This window comes from Entelurus aequoreus, linkage group LG25, assembly GCF_033978785.1.
Source record: "Entelurus aequoreus isolate RoL-2023_Sb linkage group LG25, RoL_Eaeq_v1.1, whole genome shotgun sequence".
In the NCBI taxonomy this organism is placed as follows: domain Eukaryota; kingdom Metazoa; phylum Chordata; class Actinopteri; order Syngnathiformes; family Syngnathidae; genus Entelurus; species Entelurus aequoreus.
In genome coordinates this window covers 21,013,705-21,033,380 of record NC_084755.1, presented here as the reverse complement: position 1 = coordinate 21,033,380, position 19,676 = coordinate 21,013,705, and the positions used below count along the sequence as shown (strand labels likewise).

The following is a 19,676-nucleotide window of genomic DNA, read 5'->3' as shown; positions in this document are numbered from 1 at the left end:
TGGGGGCGGATTTACGGAAGGAAGTGTTTTGAGCACATGTGCACGCTGTTACCTAATGATGGTGTGTAGACGGGGATCCGTGAACTGTGTGGTTCTGTTGTTGTGGTCCACAAAGTATATCCGGCCTGACACCGTGCTACGGACCTCCCAGCCCACTGGCAACGGACCAAGCTCCTCACAGCTTACGCTGGCCAGGTCCCTGCACCAGTAACAAGCAATCAGACAAGATTCCAAAACAGTGCAACCAACATCATTTCAACCTTACATACTCTTTGCTTTTACTTCATACTGTCCGTATCACAGCGCTTTCTCAGGTACTTTTGTCCCAGTGCTTAGTCAGGTACTTTCGTATTGGATAACATCCTTTACAAAAAATAATTGACTTCCCTAATTACACACTGACCAACTGTATTTACTCAATGAGTTTTTTATAGAATGGTATGAAGTTACATATGTGGGAATCACACCGTGGTATTCGAGGGTCGTGCCAGGTGCTGACACCAGTCTGTGTGTGAAGAAAGTACACCTGGCCCTGCACTGTTGTTCGCTGCTCTGTATAAGCGAGAAACAAGAGAATATTGGAAGTGGCAGAGTCATTTAGTTTAAGAGTGACATGAAGTGAGACCAGGGCCATGTTTGACTAACCATATCCTTCGGGCAGGTCCGGGGGTTGGTGTCCGTGAGGTCTGTTCTGAGGGGTGTGGCCATGGCCTCTGGAATCCTGCCCTCGGATTCGCTGGGTCTGAAGGCGATTTTCTTGACTGGGGGAGTCGAGACGGCAGTTCCCGCCACCCGCAGCACCAGTGGGGTCGGAGTAAGGCAGCGGTTCTTCACTAAAACATCCCTCTAATACAGGTCTGCACACACAAGACACACCAATGTTAGTTAAGCGTCACATCCTGCAAAATAGCAGAGGGGGAATGTGTGGTACCAAAAAAAAAGGGTCCAATCAAATTTAACCCTTGTGCAATCCTAAAGCCAAAAACGGGTATTACATGTGTTCCTTATGTGATATGATTGTTTAGGTTGAAGGTTAGCGGTCACACATTTCTCCAGGGAGTTTTTCTATATAAAACTGCATTGTGTTTTTGATTGCAACAATTGCTATGTGCACATGGACACAATCGGACTAAAAGCCTAACCGGAAGAAAAATGCTTCATGTAAATACGCCATTCAGAATATTCTGACCCGACCACACACGTTCGGGTCAAAATTTCCTTGTAAACATGTTGAATTGAATTGAATTATATTTATATAGCGCTTTTCTCTAGTGACTCAAAGCGCTTTTACATAGTGAAACCCAATATCTAAGTTACATTTTAAACCAGTGTGGGTGGCACTGGGAGCAGGTGGGTAAAGTGTCTTGCCCAAGGACACAACGGCAGTGACTAGGATGGCGGAAGCGGGGATCGAACCTGCAACCCTCAAGTTGCTGGCACGGCCACTCTACCAACCGAGCTATACCGCCCCATGTCAGCACTTATTCCGAAGTTTGGGTCGAAATTATCTTTACCGCGCATGTCTGTGACGTCAGCTATACTTTGGTGGTGGAAGGGTGGACTAAATTTATTAGTCTCGGAATGAAGCGATGGTCTTGCTGCTGTCTCCCCCATTCAAAATATACAGAACCGAAACCAGAAAAAACAAAAGTGTACTCTGGAGTGTCATGTGTCGATGTAACAATAAAAGGAGGGATCCAAATACTTACACCTGGGGATATGCTGATTGGCAACACTAAATTGGCCCTTGTGTGCGAATGTGAATGGTTGTCTATTTGTGTTTGCCCTGCGATGAGGTGCCGACTTGTCCGTGATGTACCTTGCCTTCCGCCCTATTGCAGCTGGGATAGGCTCCAAGCGGTAGAAAATGGATGGATGGATGGATCCAGTTGTCATCTCAACGAGCTGTGTTAATCACAACCTTACAGCTACTCCAGTGCTAACTGCTAGCCTAAGGCACGTACACAGAATGTCGTAACATGAAGACACGCCCTGATGATGTCACGTCTGCGACTACAGAAACTACGGCAACCCATACATATCAAAACGTGGAGGGCACAGAACAGCTCCATTACAAAAAGAAGTGTGCAACAAAAGTAGCGAACAGAAGGAAAAATGTATGAATAACGTGACGTCTGACAAGCAGAAATGCACAGAGCCATGTTTGTTTACAGCAAAAGTCACTGCTTTTTTTAACTTCTACTTCCGTGTATGTTATGTGCTGCGCATGTCAAAATAAAGTAATACGATTTAAGGTGTACTGTATGAAAATGCACATCATAATCCGATCATTTTTTCAGCGTCCATGTACACAGTAACATTCTAATCTGAATTATGATCACATTAAATACATGTTGCCCATGTACACATGGCTGTTGTTAGAACAAGATGTAAACGATGTATACACACTTTCTCCTAAAAACTCTTTTGACTAAATTCACTCCCATTATAATATGGGTTGGGAGTCTGGACTATTAGCATGTTCGACCCTCAGTCAGAGGGCTTGTGTGGTCGTGTGCAGGGGTGGACTGCACGGGATGACCACTGTTACATATGGTCCATAGTAGGGCTGTACAATTAATCAAATTTTGATTTCCATTATGGCTTATAAAGAAAATATAATGATCAAAAAAAAAAAAAAAGATTAATGGGCCGCGCAACGTGCATGAAAATTCCAGAGCTTGTGACAGCGAGTCAGATGAGTGAGCGTATAAGGGAAAAAAAGACATCTATTAGAAGTTTGGGATCTCATCATAGTTACTACTTTTTATTTGACAAAGCACTGCCGCTAATCAATAATCACTAAGCTCAACAAAAAAGTAAGGCATATGATTCTGTGTTGAAATATCCGCGGACGGAGTCATATAATTGGGCAATAAAACGGAATCCGCTGATAAACGCAAAATAATATCAGGGAAATTGACATAAATGTCAATGAAATGTTGTCATTGTGAGGAGATGGAACATTTGTTTGGGAAAATGTTGTATCCGGTCACGCTTATTGATCCCCGAAACACGTCATTAACTAAACAATTTCTAGAGGGCCACTTGAAACAGCGACTAAAGTACGAAGCTAAAGCTAGCAAGAACAATCCATACACACACACACAACACATCTTATCTGCTTATGTTGTTGTGAACGACATCATCAATGTAAAATTAATGGACAAACAGGAGGACAGCAGCCGCAACTTGAGTCGCGGCTCGCTCTCTTTTTTTTTTCCAGCCTCAAGTCCTTTCTTTACTCGTCAAGCTGAGAACAACCGCACAATTCACTTCCCCACTTTACAATCATAGCCCAGTGCGCCACATCCGGGTTAAAGGTTTCAAAAACGACCTTACACATACATGATGTACTTAAAGCACTTGTTGATACATTTACACAATTATCATGCTTTGACCTAAAATAGTGCAACAATAAATGTGAGGATGTTTGCATTTACTGTAATTAAGAAACATTTTATTTGACACAAAAAGCACACACTCTATGGTGGTAAAATATGTGTAAAAGGTAAGGCAGATGATGTGTTCCTGATGGCTTCATCTGGCCAGGATCTTCAGCTCTAATTGGATCGGTTCGCAGCCGAGTGTGAAGCGACTGGGATGAGAATCAGCACCTCCAAGTCCGAGTCCATGGTTCTCGTCCGGAAAAGGGTGGAGTGCCATCTCCGGGTTGGGGAGGAGTTCAAGTACCTCAGACTCTTGTTCACGAGTGAGGGAAGAGTGGATCGTGAGATCGACAGGCGGATCGGTGCGGCGTCTTCAGTAATGCGGACGCTGTATCGATCCATTGTGGTGAAGAAGGAGCTGAGCCGGAAGGCAAAGCTCTCAATTTACCGGTCGATCTACGTTCCCATCCTCACCTATGGTCATGAGCTTTGGGTTATGACCGAAAGGACAAGACACGGGTACAAGCGGCCGAAATGAGTTTCCTCCGCCGGGTGGCGGGGCTCTCCCTTAGAGATAGGGTGAGAAGCTCTGTCATCCGGGAGGAGCTCAAAGTAAAGCCGCTACTCCTCCACATCGAGAGGAGCCAGATGAGGTGGTTCGGGCATCTGGTCAGGATGCCACCCGAACGCCTCCCAAGGGAGGTGTTTAGGGCACGTCCGACCGGTAAGAGGGCACGGGGAAGACCCAGGACACGTTGGGAAGACTATGTCTCCCAGCTGGCCTGGGAACACCTCAGGATCCCTCGGGAAGAGCTGGACGAAGTGGCTGGGGAAAGGGAAGTCTGGGCTTCCCTGCTTAGGCTGCTGCCCCCGCGACCCGACCTCAGATAAGCGGAAGAAGATGGATGGATGGTAAAAAATGGAATTAAAAATGATAAAAACGGAAAAACTGATTTTTAGTGGGTCTTTTTTTTTTTACATTGCTATTGTTATTTAAATTTACTGTCATTTATTTATTACTATTATTATTATTTTACTTGTTGTGATTTATTCGTTACTAACTTATCCATTTTTTCATCTATATTTAAAGTAAAGTTTTGGTGGTACAAGAAATACTCATGTTGTCAAATTAATGAATAATCATGTAATTACTCGTGATTACAATATCAATCAAACTAATCGTAATTATTATTTTTGCTAAAATCGTGCAGCCCTAGTCTATAGACTTATTATTAATCCATTTGACACATCTTGGTTTTAATCATAAATTCCAACCCACAAAGATGACATCCAATGGTGTTATTACACCATGAGACTTTTACCAGCTGAGACAAACTGATACATCAATACAAGTCCAGTGTATATCGGTCAGTAGAATATATATTATTTCTACCCAGAATGTCACTTTCTATTCCTGGGAACATAAACATCTAGTGACACACTCACCCTTCATTTTCTAATAGACCTCGACAGTCCACCACTGGGCCTCCACTACCTATGCGGTCTCGTGTCTGCAGGCTCACTGTGGAAAATCAAAATTGTGATGTAAAGGTCAGACCAAAATAAGGATGACTGCAAACCCAGTCAGAAACACGCCAAGCGTAAATGTGTCAAGCCTTACCTACAATCTGCCCCCGCACTGCGTCACTGTCTGAGGGGTTCAGTTTACATAGATCTAGTCGCTGGTCTTGAGGGAGACAAACAAAAAGTACACATGGTTTGTTGTTTTCTTTTCACACATTTCATGATCAGATTCATCAAGAGGTGAGGGAACATCTTACATCCTGTGTCTTTTAGTCTGCTGATGGCATTTGAAAGAAGTCTAATGCACCCCAAGAAGCCTGCCCCCTGCCGTTTATGGATCTTTTTGTGATTCCATATACTGATGGTGATTGAGTCTGCTTTGCCAATGTAGCTGAAAAAAAAAACATGCATCATCAAATTGCTTCATACACCGAAAAAAGCAACACGCTTATAATAGCATCATAATGACAGCACAATATGTTCACGGATGTGTGACACTTCAAACATATTTGTAAACTGCATAATAACAGTTGACTGGTGACACAGGATCATGTGGTTCACAAAGCAGAACTAGTAGGAGACAGCGAGTACAGGCCGGCTGATCCCCAGCGTGTACAACATTGATTGTGAATGGGGCTGAAGGAGACGTACAGGTCATAGTGCTGATTCCATTTGGGGTCCAGTGTGCTCTTGACTGTGTCTGTTGAGTGGCATTGACCTGATCCGTCCACCACAACCTTTGCAAAAGGATCGGGCAGACCTGCGTGCACACAATTTCATAAGTGTGAGCGTCAACCAACAGTTAGTCATTCAAAACATAGCTGCATTAAATTATTTACTGTATTGACCCAAATATAAGGCAACCCTTTCTGTTTCACTGGTCTCCTGGTCATTGGTGTGTGTGAATGACAGTAAAGAAAAGCTCTGAATACCACAAGTGCTGGAAAAAAATAAAAATAAAAAAAATAAAAAAATGTTTAGTCTCAATGCGCTTACTCGCTGCGCGTATACGCCTTATAAGTCAGGAACCAAAAGGAGCTTCTGTAACCAGTTTTGAAAAGGTATTATAATTTTTATTAGGGATGTCCTGATCAACATTTTTGGCCTCCGATTGAATCCAATTTTTTGGCGTCAGATACCGTCTGATTTTGAGTCCTCATAAGATACTTAGAAAATAGATTGTAAAACTGAAAATGTTTCATAGCAAGTAACTATAATAAACTCAATAACACATTTTTATTAACCTCATCTTATTGAGTACATGAGTTTGCTAATATTGTTGTAAATCAAATGATGCATTCATTAAATTTGTGGTATTGAAAGCTACATACCATGTTCTTAAACAAAAGAAAGTGGCTAGTGCTCAATAACTAAACAAAACTACTACTTTTGGCTCCTTTTTAAATTATTTGGGTTTTGCCCAAAAAGCCTTCCAGTATCAGGAGAATTGCTTCATGACTTTGTAAACAATAACAAAAACGACCATAAAATATTTTTTAATAAGAATGAGCAAATACAAATATTGATTTAATGACTTTAGTATCATTTTGATGCTATACTAGGTATGAATAGTTTCGACATCTGGATTAATCCCTTCTACTTTACATTAAAACTTTAGCAGTTAGCTTCATGTGTCATCTTGCACGGTGAGTGTAGCATGCTTAGCCATTCCTTTTCCTCTAGTCCTCCAGTGATAATGTTACATGGAAGAACCTCAGCCATGGTGCTGAGGATTAGTGTCTTAGAAGCGGCTTCGCATTGTGGATAGACAACGCTTTCGTTGCAGCTTGCGCTCAAATTCGAGCCGGTGTTCTGGCAAGAAAACTCCTACGTGTGTAACAAGGAATCCAGTAATGTCTCCTTTTTGAAGGAATCTTTCACATGAGTAGACTCTTTAGCCATGTAAACACTAACTCCGATTTCGACTGAATCCGAAACGGCCGCATACAGGCTTCACTGCGGGAGGGCGGCGCCATTTGTCGTCTGGCAATCCCCATCGCCGTTCTGTTTGTAGCTTCATCGTGCAGCGAAATAGCACAGACTTTTACGAGATCTTGCGAATCCGCACATTATCACGTGATAAGGGAAGTAGTAATAAAGCGAACCATAAAAAGTTTATTCTGTCCTTCCACAGAAGCAAATGAACTCGGTCCTGCATTGATAAACCACTTTATTTTTTGCAACAAACAACAATACAACAGTAACATCATACCTGGCGAGCGTGTCACACAACCAGTCCTCCGCTATCCCGGTCTCCGTATATATTTGACACAAGCCCCCATATCCCCATTTAGCTGCCCGGGATATGCCTGTACATTATTCTTTAATTTTGGACCTCCAAAATCAGCATGTCCTCATCCATTTGTGTCAACAAGATTAAATTAAGTCTATAAACCTTTGACAAGTTGACTTCATGGCCATCGCCACCCATTACTTTTAAAGTGTAAAATACGATCTACCTTGAAGACAAAGTATTTAATTCTGAAAGTAAAACGGATACTTTATTTTGTTTTTGTGCATAACGTCCCGTCCAACACTAGCAGATTTTAGCTAAATTTAACAGCTTTCTTGCGGCGTCCGACAAAAATAGAAGCTCTGCGTATATTTAGCGCTGGAATGTGTAAACGGCATGTTGGTGACGTTCCGCGGGCAGTGAAAACTGACACATTGACTTGAATAAAAACAGAAAGAGTCCGACGGCAGGCGCGTGCCAGTCCACGGCCATTTCAGATTCTGTGGAAATTTGGGGTAAGACACAGCTACAATACGGACTACCTGCAGGGGACAAGTCGTTTTGCAAAATCTTTTGGTTTGGATCTATAAATCTCGAGACCCAAAATATAAAACAATTCATATTTTCAACTTTCTTCATACGGTTTCATATTCAGGTAAAAATGGCAATTAAAACGTCTAATCTTGACACATCAGTGTGGCACCAGCTGAAAGCAGATACGAAACAAAAGAGCAACTTACGAAAGAAGTCTTTCTTTGCGAGGTTCTTGGCACATAACACTGTAGGAGAAGACAGAACATAATGAACATGGTGCGCACAGACATTTGCATATTAATCGTGTAGGTTGCCACAATGCATGCTGCTGTCCATAAAAGAATGAATGTCAAAAAATAATGTCGAATAACTTATGCGACGTGCACAGAGTGAGATAAGAGCAAAGACATGCGCAGCCACCCACAGTGGGAGTGGGAGAATGCATTCATTTAAATTGTATAACAAGTCCTTATTCTTATATTAGACAGTTTTTGGTGGATTAATAACTGTTGCTCTATTAACTGGACCATGTCAGAGGGGATTTATTAAAAAACAAAAAGATTGGTAGTGATGTTGCAGCACAATCACATCACCTATGGATTGATAGGCTGGTACTAATTGATTTTGTTCCACCATTCACACCCAGTTCTGTACTCCAATGAAAAATGTGGAATGGTTTAGTTTGGCCCAGACAGCCGCTAAGGAAGTCAGTCAGTCTGCCCCAGGTTTCGGATGTGGCGAGTGGCGACTGTGGTGGCAGAGATATGTCTGCTGTGTCCTCATCTACTTCCTGTGAATAAGCCAGGGAGAATGGCTACAAGAGATACTTCCCTTTTCCCTTGACTCACACATTCCACAGTGAGACATCACCACTAGAGAAGCACAACTATGAGTCGGATAGAATCCCATTTCTTTATCTCTCCTGAATCCGCTTACATTCTTCCTCTGTCACTGCAGAACTACCCACCGCCCCCTTTACTCTTCTTGCCAGAAACGAGAGAACGGCAAGATTCTTTCCTCCAATTCTCTTTTCAGTCTTTTGTCCAGCTCTTCCGTGGCACTGAATGTGTCACAGGTCTTTTCTCAGCATTTCAGGAAATTCCTCTGTCTGCCAAGGTCATGCCTGGTAAAGACACACACACACTCACAAACACACGCACAGCAGCTCAGCTGGTTCTCCACTTCCCCACTGCTGCTTTTCCTTTCGGGCCTTTATAACTACTCTTTTTCAGAGAACCTGAGAACCGGAGGGAGCCTGCCTGAGAAGAATTCCTTTCATCCGGTCTTGGGGGAATGAGTAGAAACAGCACAGGATTGATGCTTAAAAAGTGAGCGACTACTGTCTAGAGTAATTCTAAAGTCCGAAATATACTTTCTTGTAAAGCCTAAAACCGCCTTATCTGGTTTGCCATGTTTTTTTTTAGTTAGAACCTTCAAAGTACTTTAATATGTACTTTTTAGGGATGTGCCAATCGATCGGCCACCGACCAGTATTTGTGAAAAGGACGTAATCGGTCCATGCTGATTAATGCCTTTCAAACCCGATCTCTTCTCACTGATACTTTATTTTTGGTCACTCGACTGACAGAGGTGGTCACTAGCCTAGTTAAGATAATCACCTCATTGTGGCATATAAACTACATTTCCTAGTATTTTAAGTATCATTATCAAGTACCATTATTACCGGAAGGCTAAACAGGTTTCACACAGGGGCAAACACAGGGGCAAACCAAGAGAAGACATACTAATCGCTAAGCGAGAAATAAGAGCTTTAAAGCAGTCTGTTTTTATTTTTATGTTTATAGTTAAGGGAAAAATTGCCTAGACACGGGAGGACCTTGAGGGCACAAACCAAATAATTTAAACGAGTAGTAGATTGTAGTTTTTACTTTTGTTTAGGTATTTGTTGCAATCGAATGTAATACAAACCCCGTTTCCATATGAGTTGGGAAATTGTGTTAGATGTAAATATAAACGGAATACAATGATTTGCAAATCATTTTCAACCCATATTCAGTTGAATATGCTACAAAGACAACATATTTGATGTTCAAACTGATAAACATTTTTTTTTTGTTGCAAATAATCATTAACTTTAGAATTTGATGCCAGCAACACATGACAAAGAAATTGGGAAAGGTGGCAATAAATACTGATAAAGTTGAGGAATGCTCATCAAACACTTATTTGGAGCATCCCACAGGTGAACAGGCAAATTGGGAACAGGTGGGTGCCATGATTGGGTATAAAAGTAGATTCCATGAAATGCTCAGTCATTCACAAACAAGGATGGGGCGAGGGTCACCACTTTGTCAACAAATGCGTGAGCAAATTGTTGAACAGTTTAAGAAAAACCTTTCTCAACCAGCTATTGCAAGGAATTCAGGGATTTCACCATCTACGGTCCGTAATATCGTCAAAGGGTTCAGAGAATCTGGAGAAATCACTGCACGTAAGCAGCTTAGCCCGTGACCTTCGATCCCTCAGGCTGTACTGCATCAACAAGCAACATCAGTGTGTAAAGGATATCTCCACATGGGCTCAGGAACACTTCAGAAACCCACTGTCAGTAACTACAGTTGGTTGCTACATCTGTAAGTGCAAGTTAAAACTCTCCTATGCAAGGCGAAAACCGTTTATCAACAACACCCAGAAACGCTGTCGGCTTCGCTGGGCCTGAGCTCATCTAAGATGGACTGATACAAAGTGGAAAAGTGCTCTGTGGTCTGATGAGTCCACATTTCAAATTGTTTTTGGAAACTGTGGGCGTCGTGTCCTCCGGACCAAAGAGGAAAATAACCATCCGGATTGTTATAGGCGCAAAGTTGAAAAGCCAGCATCTGTGATGGTATGGGGGTGTATTAGTGCCCAAGACATGGGTAACTTACACATCTGTGAAGGCACCATTAATGCTGAAAGGTACATACAGGTTTTGGAGCAACATGTGTTGCTATCCAAGCAACGTTACCATGGACGCCCCTGCTTATTTCAGCAAGAGAATGCCAAGCCACGTGTTACATCAACGTGGCTTCATAGTAAAAGAGTGCGGGTACTAGACTGGCCTGCCTGTAGTCCAGACCTGTCTCCCATTGAAAATGTGTGGTGCATTATGAAGCCTAAAATACCACAATGGAGACCCCCGGACTGTTGAACAACTTAAGCTGTACATCAAGCAAGAATGGGAAAGAATTCCACCTGAGAAGCTTAAAAAATGTGTCTCCTCAGTTCCCAAACGTTTACTGAGTGTTGTTAAAAGGAAAGGCCATGTAACACAGTGGTGAACATGCCCTTTCCCAACTACTTTGGCACGTGTTGCAGCCATGAAATTCTAAGTTAATTATTATTTGCAAAAAAAATTAAATTTATGAGTTTGAACATCAAATATCTTGTCTTAGCAGTGCATTCAATTGAATATGGTTTGAAAAGGATTTGCAAATCATTGTATTCCGTTTATATTTACATCTAAAACAATTTCCCAACTCATATGGAAACGGGGTTTGTATAATTTTGTGTTGATATTGTGACACTGTTAACAGCACTCACCATAAATATATTGAACATTTTACAGCAAATACACACATTTCACTCATGAAAGATCGGAATCGCCAGCATTAACCCTGATCGGAACATCCCTACCAAACAGTGTCAACACTATTTATTTTTGGTGGCTTGGCTGACAACTAATTATGTGTCTCCATACACAGTGTGGCGCCGCTCCCCTAAACTAATTATAATCACTTCAATTGTGGCAAATAACCTATATTTTCTAGTTTCTTAAATATCATTATGGCTGGAGGATGAGACTAAACATGTTACACACCGCCAGCAGGCATGCTAATAGAAAAGCTAGCATGAAGCAACACCAAGAAATAAGTGCTTAGTAAACAAGTAAGTAAATAGTAACTAAGTAAGATGGAACAGTGTTGCAGTAGAAAGTAAGCAGCTATTAGCAGGGAATGAACAAGTAGATTAATCAGAGTAGACTCTGATTAATCTACTTGTTCTGTAGGTGTCAAACTTACGGCCCGCGGGCCTGATAACATGTCTAATGCAACCCGCGGGCCTGATAACATGTGTAATGCAACCCGCGGGCCTGATAACAGGTGTTATGCGGCCCGCGGCATAAAAATGATTATTCATGAAAGAAACTGCTATTTTAAAAAAAACTGGAAGTCGCAATAGCAAATAGGCAAGCAAACGGTTTATGGGTGAGTTGCACATGAGCAGTGTCTCTTTTTCATACCCTCGCCGGTGCGTGACCCGGAACAGAAGAAGAAGACGAGAAACAGTGTCAGTGTCGTCAGAACAATTTTGTTGTGGTTGAGGACCTGTCTACACGAAGTCGTTTAACCCCTTAAACAAATAATTATTTAGCCTGAGCCCCGTTTCAGCCACACTAAACCATCGTTTAAGGTCCCCTCAGACAAATTTTTACACGGGTAAGTCAGCCGTGTATTTCTTGAATCTCCGGCAATTACCTTTGTATGGACTCATTGATCATTTACAATGAGAGTTCGGAGAGGAAGTGACGCCAGAAAGGCCGCGCCCACACGGGAAGTGACGCCAGAAACACCGCGCCCCACACAGGAAGTGACATCAGAAAAAGAACGCGCCACAGCCATCTTCATAACAAAGATGGATCATCCAGACATGCCCGTGTTTCTCCTTCTTGTACATGTACAGGCGCTTTTGGAAATCACAAATCAATATCTTAAGAGAAGGCAACGGGCGATTGCAGCTATTTCGGATACAACATTTCTCAGACGGCAAGAGAACTTTCCAATGTCCGGGTCAGCCGCTATTCTGCTTAGCGAAAAACTTTGTCCCTTCCTCCCGTGGATGTGATGTGTGTGTGACTACAAATATTGCTTTATGGATGTGACTGTGAAATGGCCAGGCAGCGTGCATGATACCCGCATCTTCGCTAACTCCGCCATTAGCGCGAAGCTTAAAGATGGAACCATCCCCTCGTGTCCCAAACAACTGCTGGAAGATGACGATCCGGTTCCTGTTTTTCTTTTGGGTGACCCAGCTTATCCCCTGACGCCATATCTCACGAAAGAATACTCCAACGGCGGAGTCAATCCACAACGTTTTATATAGGGATGATACTCGAAACCGGTTTTCCCGGTTGTTCGATAAGAAAAGAACCGAGTCCTCGGACTCGAATCCCTTTTTGAGGACCGGTACCCGTTATCGAGACCACTATAGTAAAGAAAAAGAGTTGGTTCTTTATTCGACCAATCCCGTCCCGACCAGAAATGCCCCGTGAGACATCACAAGAAATTACGTCACGTAGCTCAGTCATTAGGCGCAGATAGCGAAAGCGGGAAAACAATGGACCAGAAAAAGCGCTCCAAGGTGTAATAAAGTTCAAAATATTTTACTGAGAGATTTGAGCAGGGTACAAACACATGACAAACACTTTTACGACCAACCGGAAACATAGCAACCAGACTAGCAACACACCTCCTTTACGCCAGCTGTCGCAACGTTCTTAAAGCAACCGCAGCACATACATATATGACATCTCCCTTTTTTAACTTTTGTTTTTCTTTCCTTGTAAACAAAACAAAATCACACTGTATATGTGTTGTCTGTCTAATTATAAATAATGCAGACGAGGCGTGTTGGCTGAGTTCTTGACATTTACTTTCACAGCGTGCTCATAGCCTCATTCTTAGCTGCCGGTGGCGACATGCAACAACACTTTTCGGGGCTACCGCGCATGCTCGTCACTCCCGTTGCATGCTGGGTAGTGTAGTTGTTATATTCCCTAGCTCAAAACATAACATCACATCTATCTATCTATCTATCTATCTATCTATCTATCTATCTATCTATCTATCTACCCTATAAAGAAATAATGTTAACTCAATAAAGTGTATTTCTTTTTTTAGCTTTCACTTTTCATTTTTTTAGCATTGTAACCACATTTGCAAACAATGTTTCTCTTCATAGAATTTTCTTTCAATAAAGAAATAAAGTGCAAAAATGTCAAAGCATCATAACAAACAGTTATGTCAAATAGCAGCAGAAGTGCACTTTTTGGAGAGCTGTATTATTTTCAGTTTTGTGCCCAAGGCACTGATTTTATTTAAAACTATTATTATTTAAGATTAGATTAAAGATTAAAGTACCAATGATTGTCACACACACACTAGATGTGGTGAAATTTGTCCTCTGCATTTGACCCATCCCCTTGGGGAGCAGTGGGCAGCAGCGGCGCCGCGCCCGGGAATCATTTTAACCCCCAACTCCAACCCTTGATGCTGAGTGCCAAGCAGGGAGGTAATGGGTCCCATTTTTATAGTCTTTGGTATGACTCGGCTGGGATTTGAACTCCAACCTACCGATCTCAGGGCGGACACTCTAACCACTAGGCCACTGTATACACCTATAGTGATCACAGAGACAGGTTGTTTTTGTGTTACTGTATACACTACCGTTCAAAAGTTTGGGGTCACCCAAACAATTTTATGGAATAGCCTTCATTTCTAAGAACAAGAATAGACTGTCGAGTTTCAGATAAAAGTTCTCTTTTTCTGGCCATTTTGAGCATTTAATTGACCCCACAAATGTGATGCTCCAGAAACTCAATCTGCTCAAAGGAAGGTCAGTTTTGTAGCTTCTGTAACGAGCTAAACTGTTTTCAGATGTGTGAACATGATTGCACAAGGGTTTTCTAATCATCAATTAGCCTTCTGAGCCAATGAGCAAACACATTGTACCATTAGAACACTGGAGTGATAGTTGCTGGAAATGGGCCTCTATACACCTATGTAGATATTGCACCAAAAACCAGACATTTGCAGCTAGAATAGTCATTTACCACATTAGCAATGTATATAGTGTATTTCTTTAAAGTTAAGACTAGTTTAAAGTTATCTTCATTGAAAAGTACAGCGCTTTTCCTTAAAAAATAAGGACATTTCAATGTGACCCCAAACTTTTGAACGGTAGTGTATATTTGTTTTTCTGAAAAATCCCACTTAATATACTTTGGGTAACAACAGTCAATATTTATTTTTTTTATTTTATTTTTTTAGGGAGGTAACAGTCAATATTTATTTATTTATTAGATTTTATTTTTTTCTTATATAATAAAAGTGAGCTTTTGTTAAACCAAATATTGTGTGTTTTTTTCCATATACAACAACCTATCTGGACTCGATAAGAGAATCGATAAGGAATCGGTTCGATAAGAGGATTCGATAATAGGCTCGAACTCGATAATTTCTTATCAAACATCATCCCTAGTTTTATATATATATATATATATATATATATATATATATATATATATATATATATATATATATATATATATATGTATATATATATATATATATATATATATATATATATATATATATATATGCTGCAACAACTAATCGATTATAAAAATAGTTGGCGATTAATTTAGTCATCGATTCATTGGAACTATGCTATGCGCATGCGCGGAGGCTTTTTAAAATGTTATTTAAAAAAAAAAAGTTTTTTATTTTTTTTATAAACCTTTATTTATAAACTGCAACATTTACAAACAGCTGAGAAACAATAATCAAAGTAAGTACAAAAACTGTACAAAACAGCGCCAGGGCGGCACTGAGGCTACGTCTCATGAGGTGGCGTAAGCTAGCCAATAATGTGTCATGTACGTGACGTCGTGTACGTGACGACGCCGTCTGGAAACATTCGAAAAATGGCGCAGGTAAACCGTACGGATAGTTCAGCAGAAAAACATCTTGAGGTTATTGCTTCAATGGAGAAAAGTGTACGACCTAAGTCGTCAAAAGTGTGGGAACACTTTACTTTAAACACTTCAAAGAAGACCGTTTCCTGCAAAATGGCACGGAAGTACAACATTGCTTCAGGAGCACCTGAAAAGGAAACATGTTGGAGCCATGGATGAAGGGAACTCACAGTACGTAACTTTTTAAGTCCATAGTGGCAACAGGCATTCATGAGTTCAGCTTTTTTGTGAGTAACGTTAAAGTTATGCCTTTGTTGCAACGCGGGGCTGATAATGTGTCTCCGGCACATTTGACTCCGTTTTGAGAGAGAAAACGCATGGTTACCAATTTCGAAATAAACGTAACGGACAGAAATATCTCAGGTTGGTTTCATAATGGATCAATGTAGCCGGGCCGATAAAGCTATATAAATATATTTAGATTTGAGTGACGCTTTAGTATAACTAAACGTTATGAAGATGCTGGAATATTTCATGCTATTATTTAGAGGCAGCCTAAAATGAATCCTTTATTATTCACAACAGAAACGTGTACAATATCTGATTCAGTTCTGATGAGTTACATTTCTGTGTTATTATTGGTGTAAGCTGCACCCCCAATGTCCAGAACATGGTGCCAGTATACTGGTTTTTCAACAAAATACTGAAAAGTATAGAAATGTAGTTTGTCTCTTTTATCCGATTATTAATCGATTAATCGAAGAAATAATTGACAGTTAATCGATTATCAAATTAATCGTTTGTTGCAGCCCTAATATATATGTATATATAAATTGTCCTTTATCGCATTGTCTACTTTCTCATGTCGATTAAAGATTTGATTCATGCATGATGGCTCAGGTGTGATTCACTACAATAGGGCCCCACAACACACTGGATTATAGTTAATTGAAAAACCACAACACTGGATATTGTTCAAATGAGATACATTTTATTTTAAAAATGTGCACACAAAACACAGCAAACAAATGTAAAATGCACAGCAAACTATTTACAATATAGCTCTTTTAAATAACTTCACAGTGAAGTAAAGTCATCTACTGGAGAGCTTGGAGCAGATGGACGCTCAGGTGGATTTATTTTATTTTTTTCGCGCATGCGTACCAGGTCGCGTTGCGCCGGCGGAGAGAGGAGGGCGGGGATCTTAAACGGCGGCATTGTTGTGTGAGGACACGGATAACGTTAGGTGTGATTTACCCTGAATAACCTTAGTGTAAACGGGGCCTTAGAGTTCCCTTCTATTTTTTGTTAAAGTCTAGAAACATGGAAAGTCACACATTGTATTGGTTCTCTATCGAACAGGCAAACGTCACTCTCCTTCTGTTGTTGTCATTCATAGACGAGGATACGGAAAAGAGACACTGCGCATGTGTAATCTACTGTATCTCCGAACAATGAACGGGGAATAGAGAAAATACCTTTACACTCACTGTTTTAATTCCTATTTACGATTTTTAAACACATTAACAAATTTGGATAATGGATAAGGACCCACTTTCCGTTTATTATCAAACCAAAAAACGGGGGAAATTTATTTTTACGTTAAATATTTTTTCTATTCCAAATGAAAAACAAATGGCCGCAATGTACACGGACCATATTTGATACTTAAGAGTTTTCATTATTTATTATCTATTCTGTAATTTTTTCAATCCCAGATAGGCTATGATTGATTTCAATGGCTTTGAAGATACAATTGGACAAAGTCTGAGTTCATTGTGTCCTTTGTTGTATTTTTGAAACTGCACCATTTTTTCCCCTCAGAATTTTCAACTAACTTTTTTAGAATGTGCTTATTCTATTTTTGGCCGAAGTAAAACAAATAAAACAATCTGAGGTTGTCTTTATTTTTAACCTATTATGCCATGATTTTATCAGTCCGGCCCACTTGGAAATAGATTTTCCTCCATGCGGCCCCTGAGCTAAAAGGAGTTTCACACCCCTAGTATCGAGAGAGGATAATAAAACAACTGTTGGTGTGTCAGCATTGTCACATTTTATAAATGTAAGAGGGGGGCGGATCGATCCATAAAATGGTGGTGTCAATTTCAGAGGTATCAGTATAAAAGTGATACAAGAGTACAATAATAAGATATATGTCTTTGTTTTCTCAACAGTTTTGTTGTCGTTTTGGTTACTGTGTACAAACTAATGGTAATAATTCCCTGGACACAGGAGGACTGGAGGGCAAAGAAAAAAGGATTTAAATGAGTGGTAGATAGTAGTACCGTATTTTTCTGATTATAAATCGCTCCGGAGTGTACGTCGCACCGGCCGAAAATGCATAATAGAGAAGGAAAAAAACATATATACGTCGCACTCGAGTATAAGTCGCATTTTTGGGGGAAATTTATTTGATAAAATTCAACACCAAGAATAGACCTTTGAAAGGCAATTTAAAATAAATAAAGAATAGTGAACAACAGGCTGAATAAGTGTACGTTATATGACGCATAAATAACCAACTGAGAATGTGCCTGGTATGTTAACGTAACATATTATGGTAAGAGTCATTCAAATAACTATAACATATAGAACATGCTAAACAGTCTGTCACTCCTGATCGCTAAATCCAATGAAATCTTCTTCCTTGTTGTCGCTCCTGGTATGCGCCGCTAGCGTCCTTTCTTTCTGCTGCTTGATCGCTGTTTTCTGCTGCATATTTCACTACGTCCAACTTGTAATCTGCAGTATATGATTTCCTTTTTGGTGCCATTTTTGTTCAGTTTTTATAAGTTACCGCCAATGTAGAAATTATCCATTTTAATAGCTACGGCAGTAGCATATAGCAGTTAGCATCCCATGACCCACACTGCACTTCTGCCATGACCCTCCCCCGCCAAATTGTTATTGGTTGACGTGTGTGTGACGATTGCTGACATTTTACTTCGTCTCTTCCGTGAATTAGATAAATAATATTATTTGATATTTTACGGTAATGTGTTAATTTCACACATAAGTCGCTCTGGAGTATATGTCGCACCTACGGCCAAACTATGAAAAAAATATTTTTAATCCGAAAAATACGGTACACAATACTTAACATAAGTAATAAATACTATTAACTTTGTTTTGCTAAAACTATTTTATGTAAAATAAAGAACTAGTTTAAATATTGTGTTCATACTGTTATACTGCAAATAGAATTCACCATAAATAAATGGAAAAATGTACAGTTAATACATGTGATCGGTATTTGTATAGGCCAATCTCACTCATGGATGATCGTATCAGAATCGGCAGCAGAAATCCCTCATCTGAACATCCTATGTATTACACATTTATTTATGCATGCAAAACTCTTATTTTCTCTTTATAAAAAGTGTTTTGTGTTAATATTTTTTGCGTTTCTGGAATGGATTGATTGGATTTACGCATTTCTTATTGGATAAATGTAGTCGGTTTTCCTGCGATTTGTTCTTCATCGGGCCTTTCGGAAGGAAAATTATAATACCACTATTCAGAAAAAAAGTATAATGTAATGTATTCACTTCCTGTGTGAATAAAGTAAAAACAAAGTAAGAGTAACAGCTGTGAGGCACATGAGAAAACATTTAACCTACTTGATAAACTCCGCAATAGCCACACGTACTAATCAATTGGATGTCACGCACGCAGGCAGTCAAATACAAAAAAATGTTTTGATTAGGTGCCAAATAAGCACAATCTGCTTGTCCTCTTTTAAACTACATGTGTGTGTTTGTGCACATGCTGCAGGCTCAGTCACGGCTATGAGAGGATTAGGGGTGCTTATGTCGCCTGCTAAACGTTGTCTCCCCTTTCCTCGTTCTCTCAAGCTAATTAAAAAAATTACTACAAAATAATTTCGCTTTTGATTACCATGCATGTTTTCATAATCTTTACTGCTCATCTCGACTTTTGAGCTCTTGTCTCGTGAGCTTCCTGTGTCACCAGCTGCCATGACACAGTCGGCGTGCTGGCCCACATAGCTAATCGGTGCTCAATCCAAATAGTTGGCATCAAAACCCGAGCAGCACGTGTGACCTGAGCATGCAAATCAACATTGGGCCAACAATGTTTCGTGCGGTTAGCCTACAAACCTCATTCTTGGCTAGACAAAACAACCTTTTGTATTACAACTACTTAACTAAATTCAGAAATAATCATAGGCAAAATGAATTGAGTTTCAGTTTCCATGGCACAAGCAATAAAATAAAGTAGAGTAAGTTGAAAACTGCAGAAAATATGCTCCAGAAAACCATTTTTTCAAGGATTAATC

The 19,676-nt window shown here is 40.3% G+C and overlaps 1 protein-coding gene across 2 annotated transcripts in view; it reads right to left on the bottom strand.

Moving 5' to 3' along the window:
* The window catches only part of smurf1 (SMAD specific E3 ubiquitin protein ligase 1), a 52,698-nt gene that overhangs the window by 21,359 nt on the left and 11,663 nt on the right, over positions 1–19,676 (bottom strand). For both annotated transcript variants that reach the window (XM_062037042.1, XM_062037043.1), the window contains exons 2-9: positions 7,887–7,925; positions 5,565–5,673; positions 5,171–5,304; positions 5,011–5,076; positions 4,836–4,911; positions 646–857; positions 468–552; positions 53–199 (exon numbers count right to left, since the gene is read on the bottom strand). In XM_062037042.1, the coding sequence (XP_061893026.1) occupies positions 53–199; positions 468–552; positions 646–857; positions 4,836–4,911; positions 5,011–5,076; positions 5,171–5,304; positions 5,565–5,673; positions 7,887–7,925 (868 nt within the window). The remainder of the gene's footprint in view (positions 1–52; positions 200–467; positions 553–645; positions 858–4,835; positions 4,912–5,010; positions 5,077–5,170; positions 5,305–5,564; positions 5,674–7,886; positions 7,926–19,676) is intronic.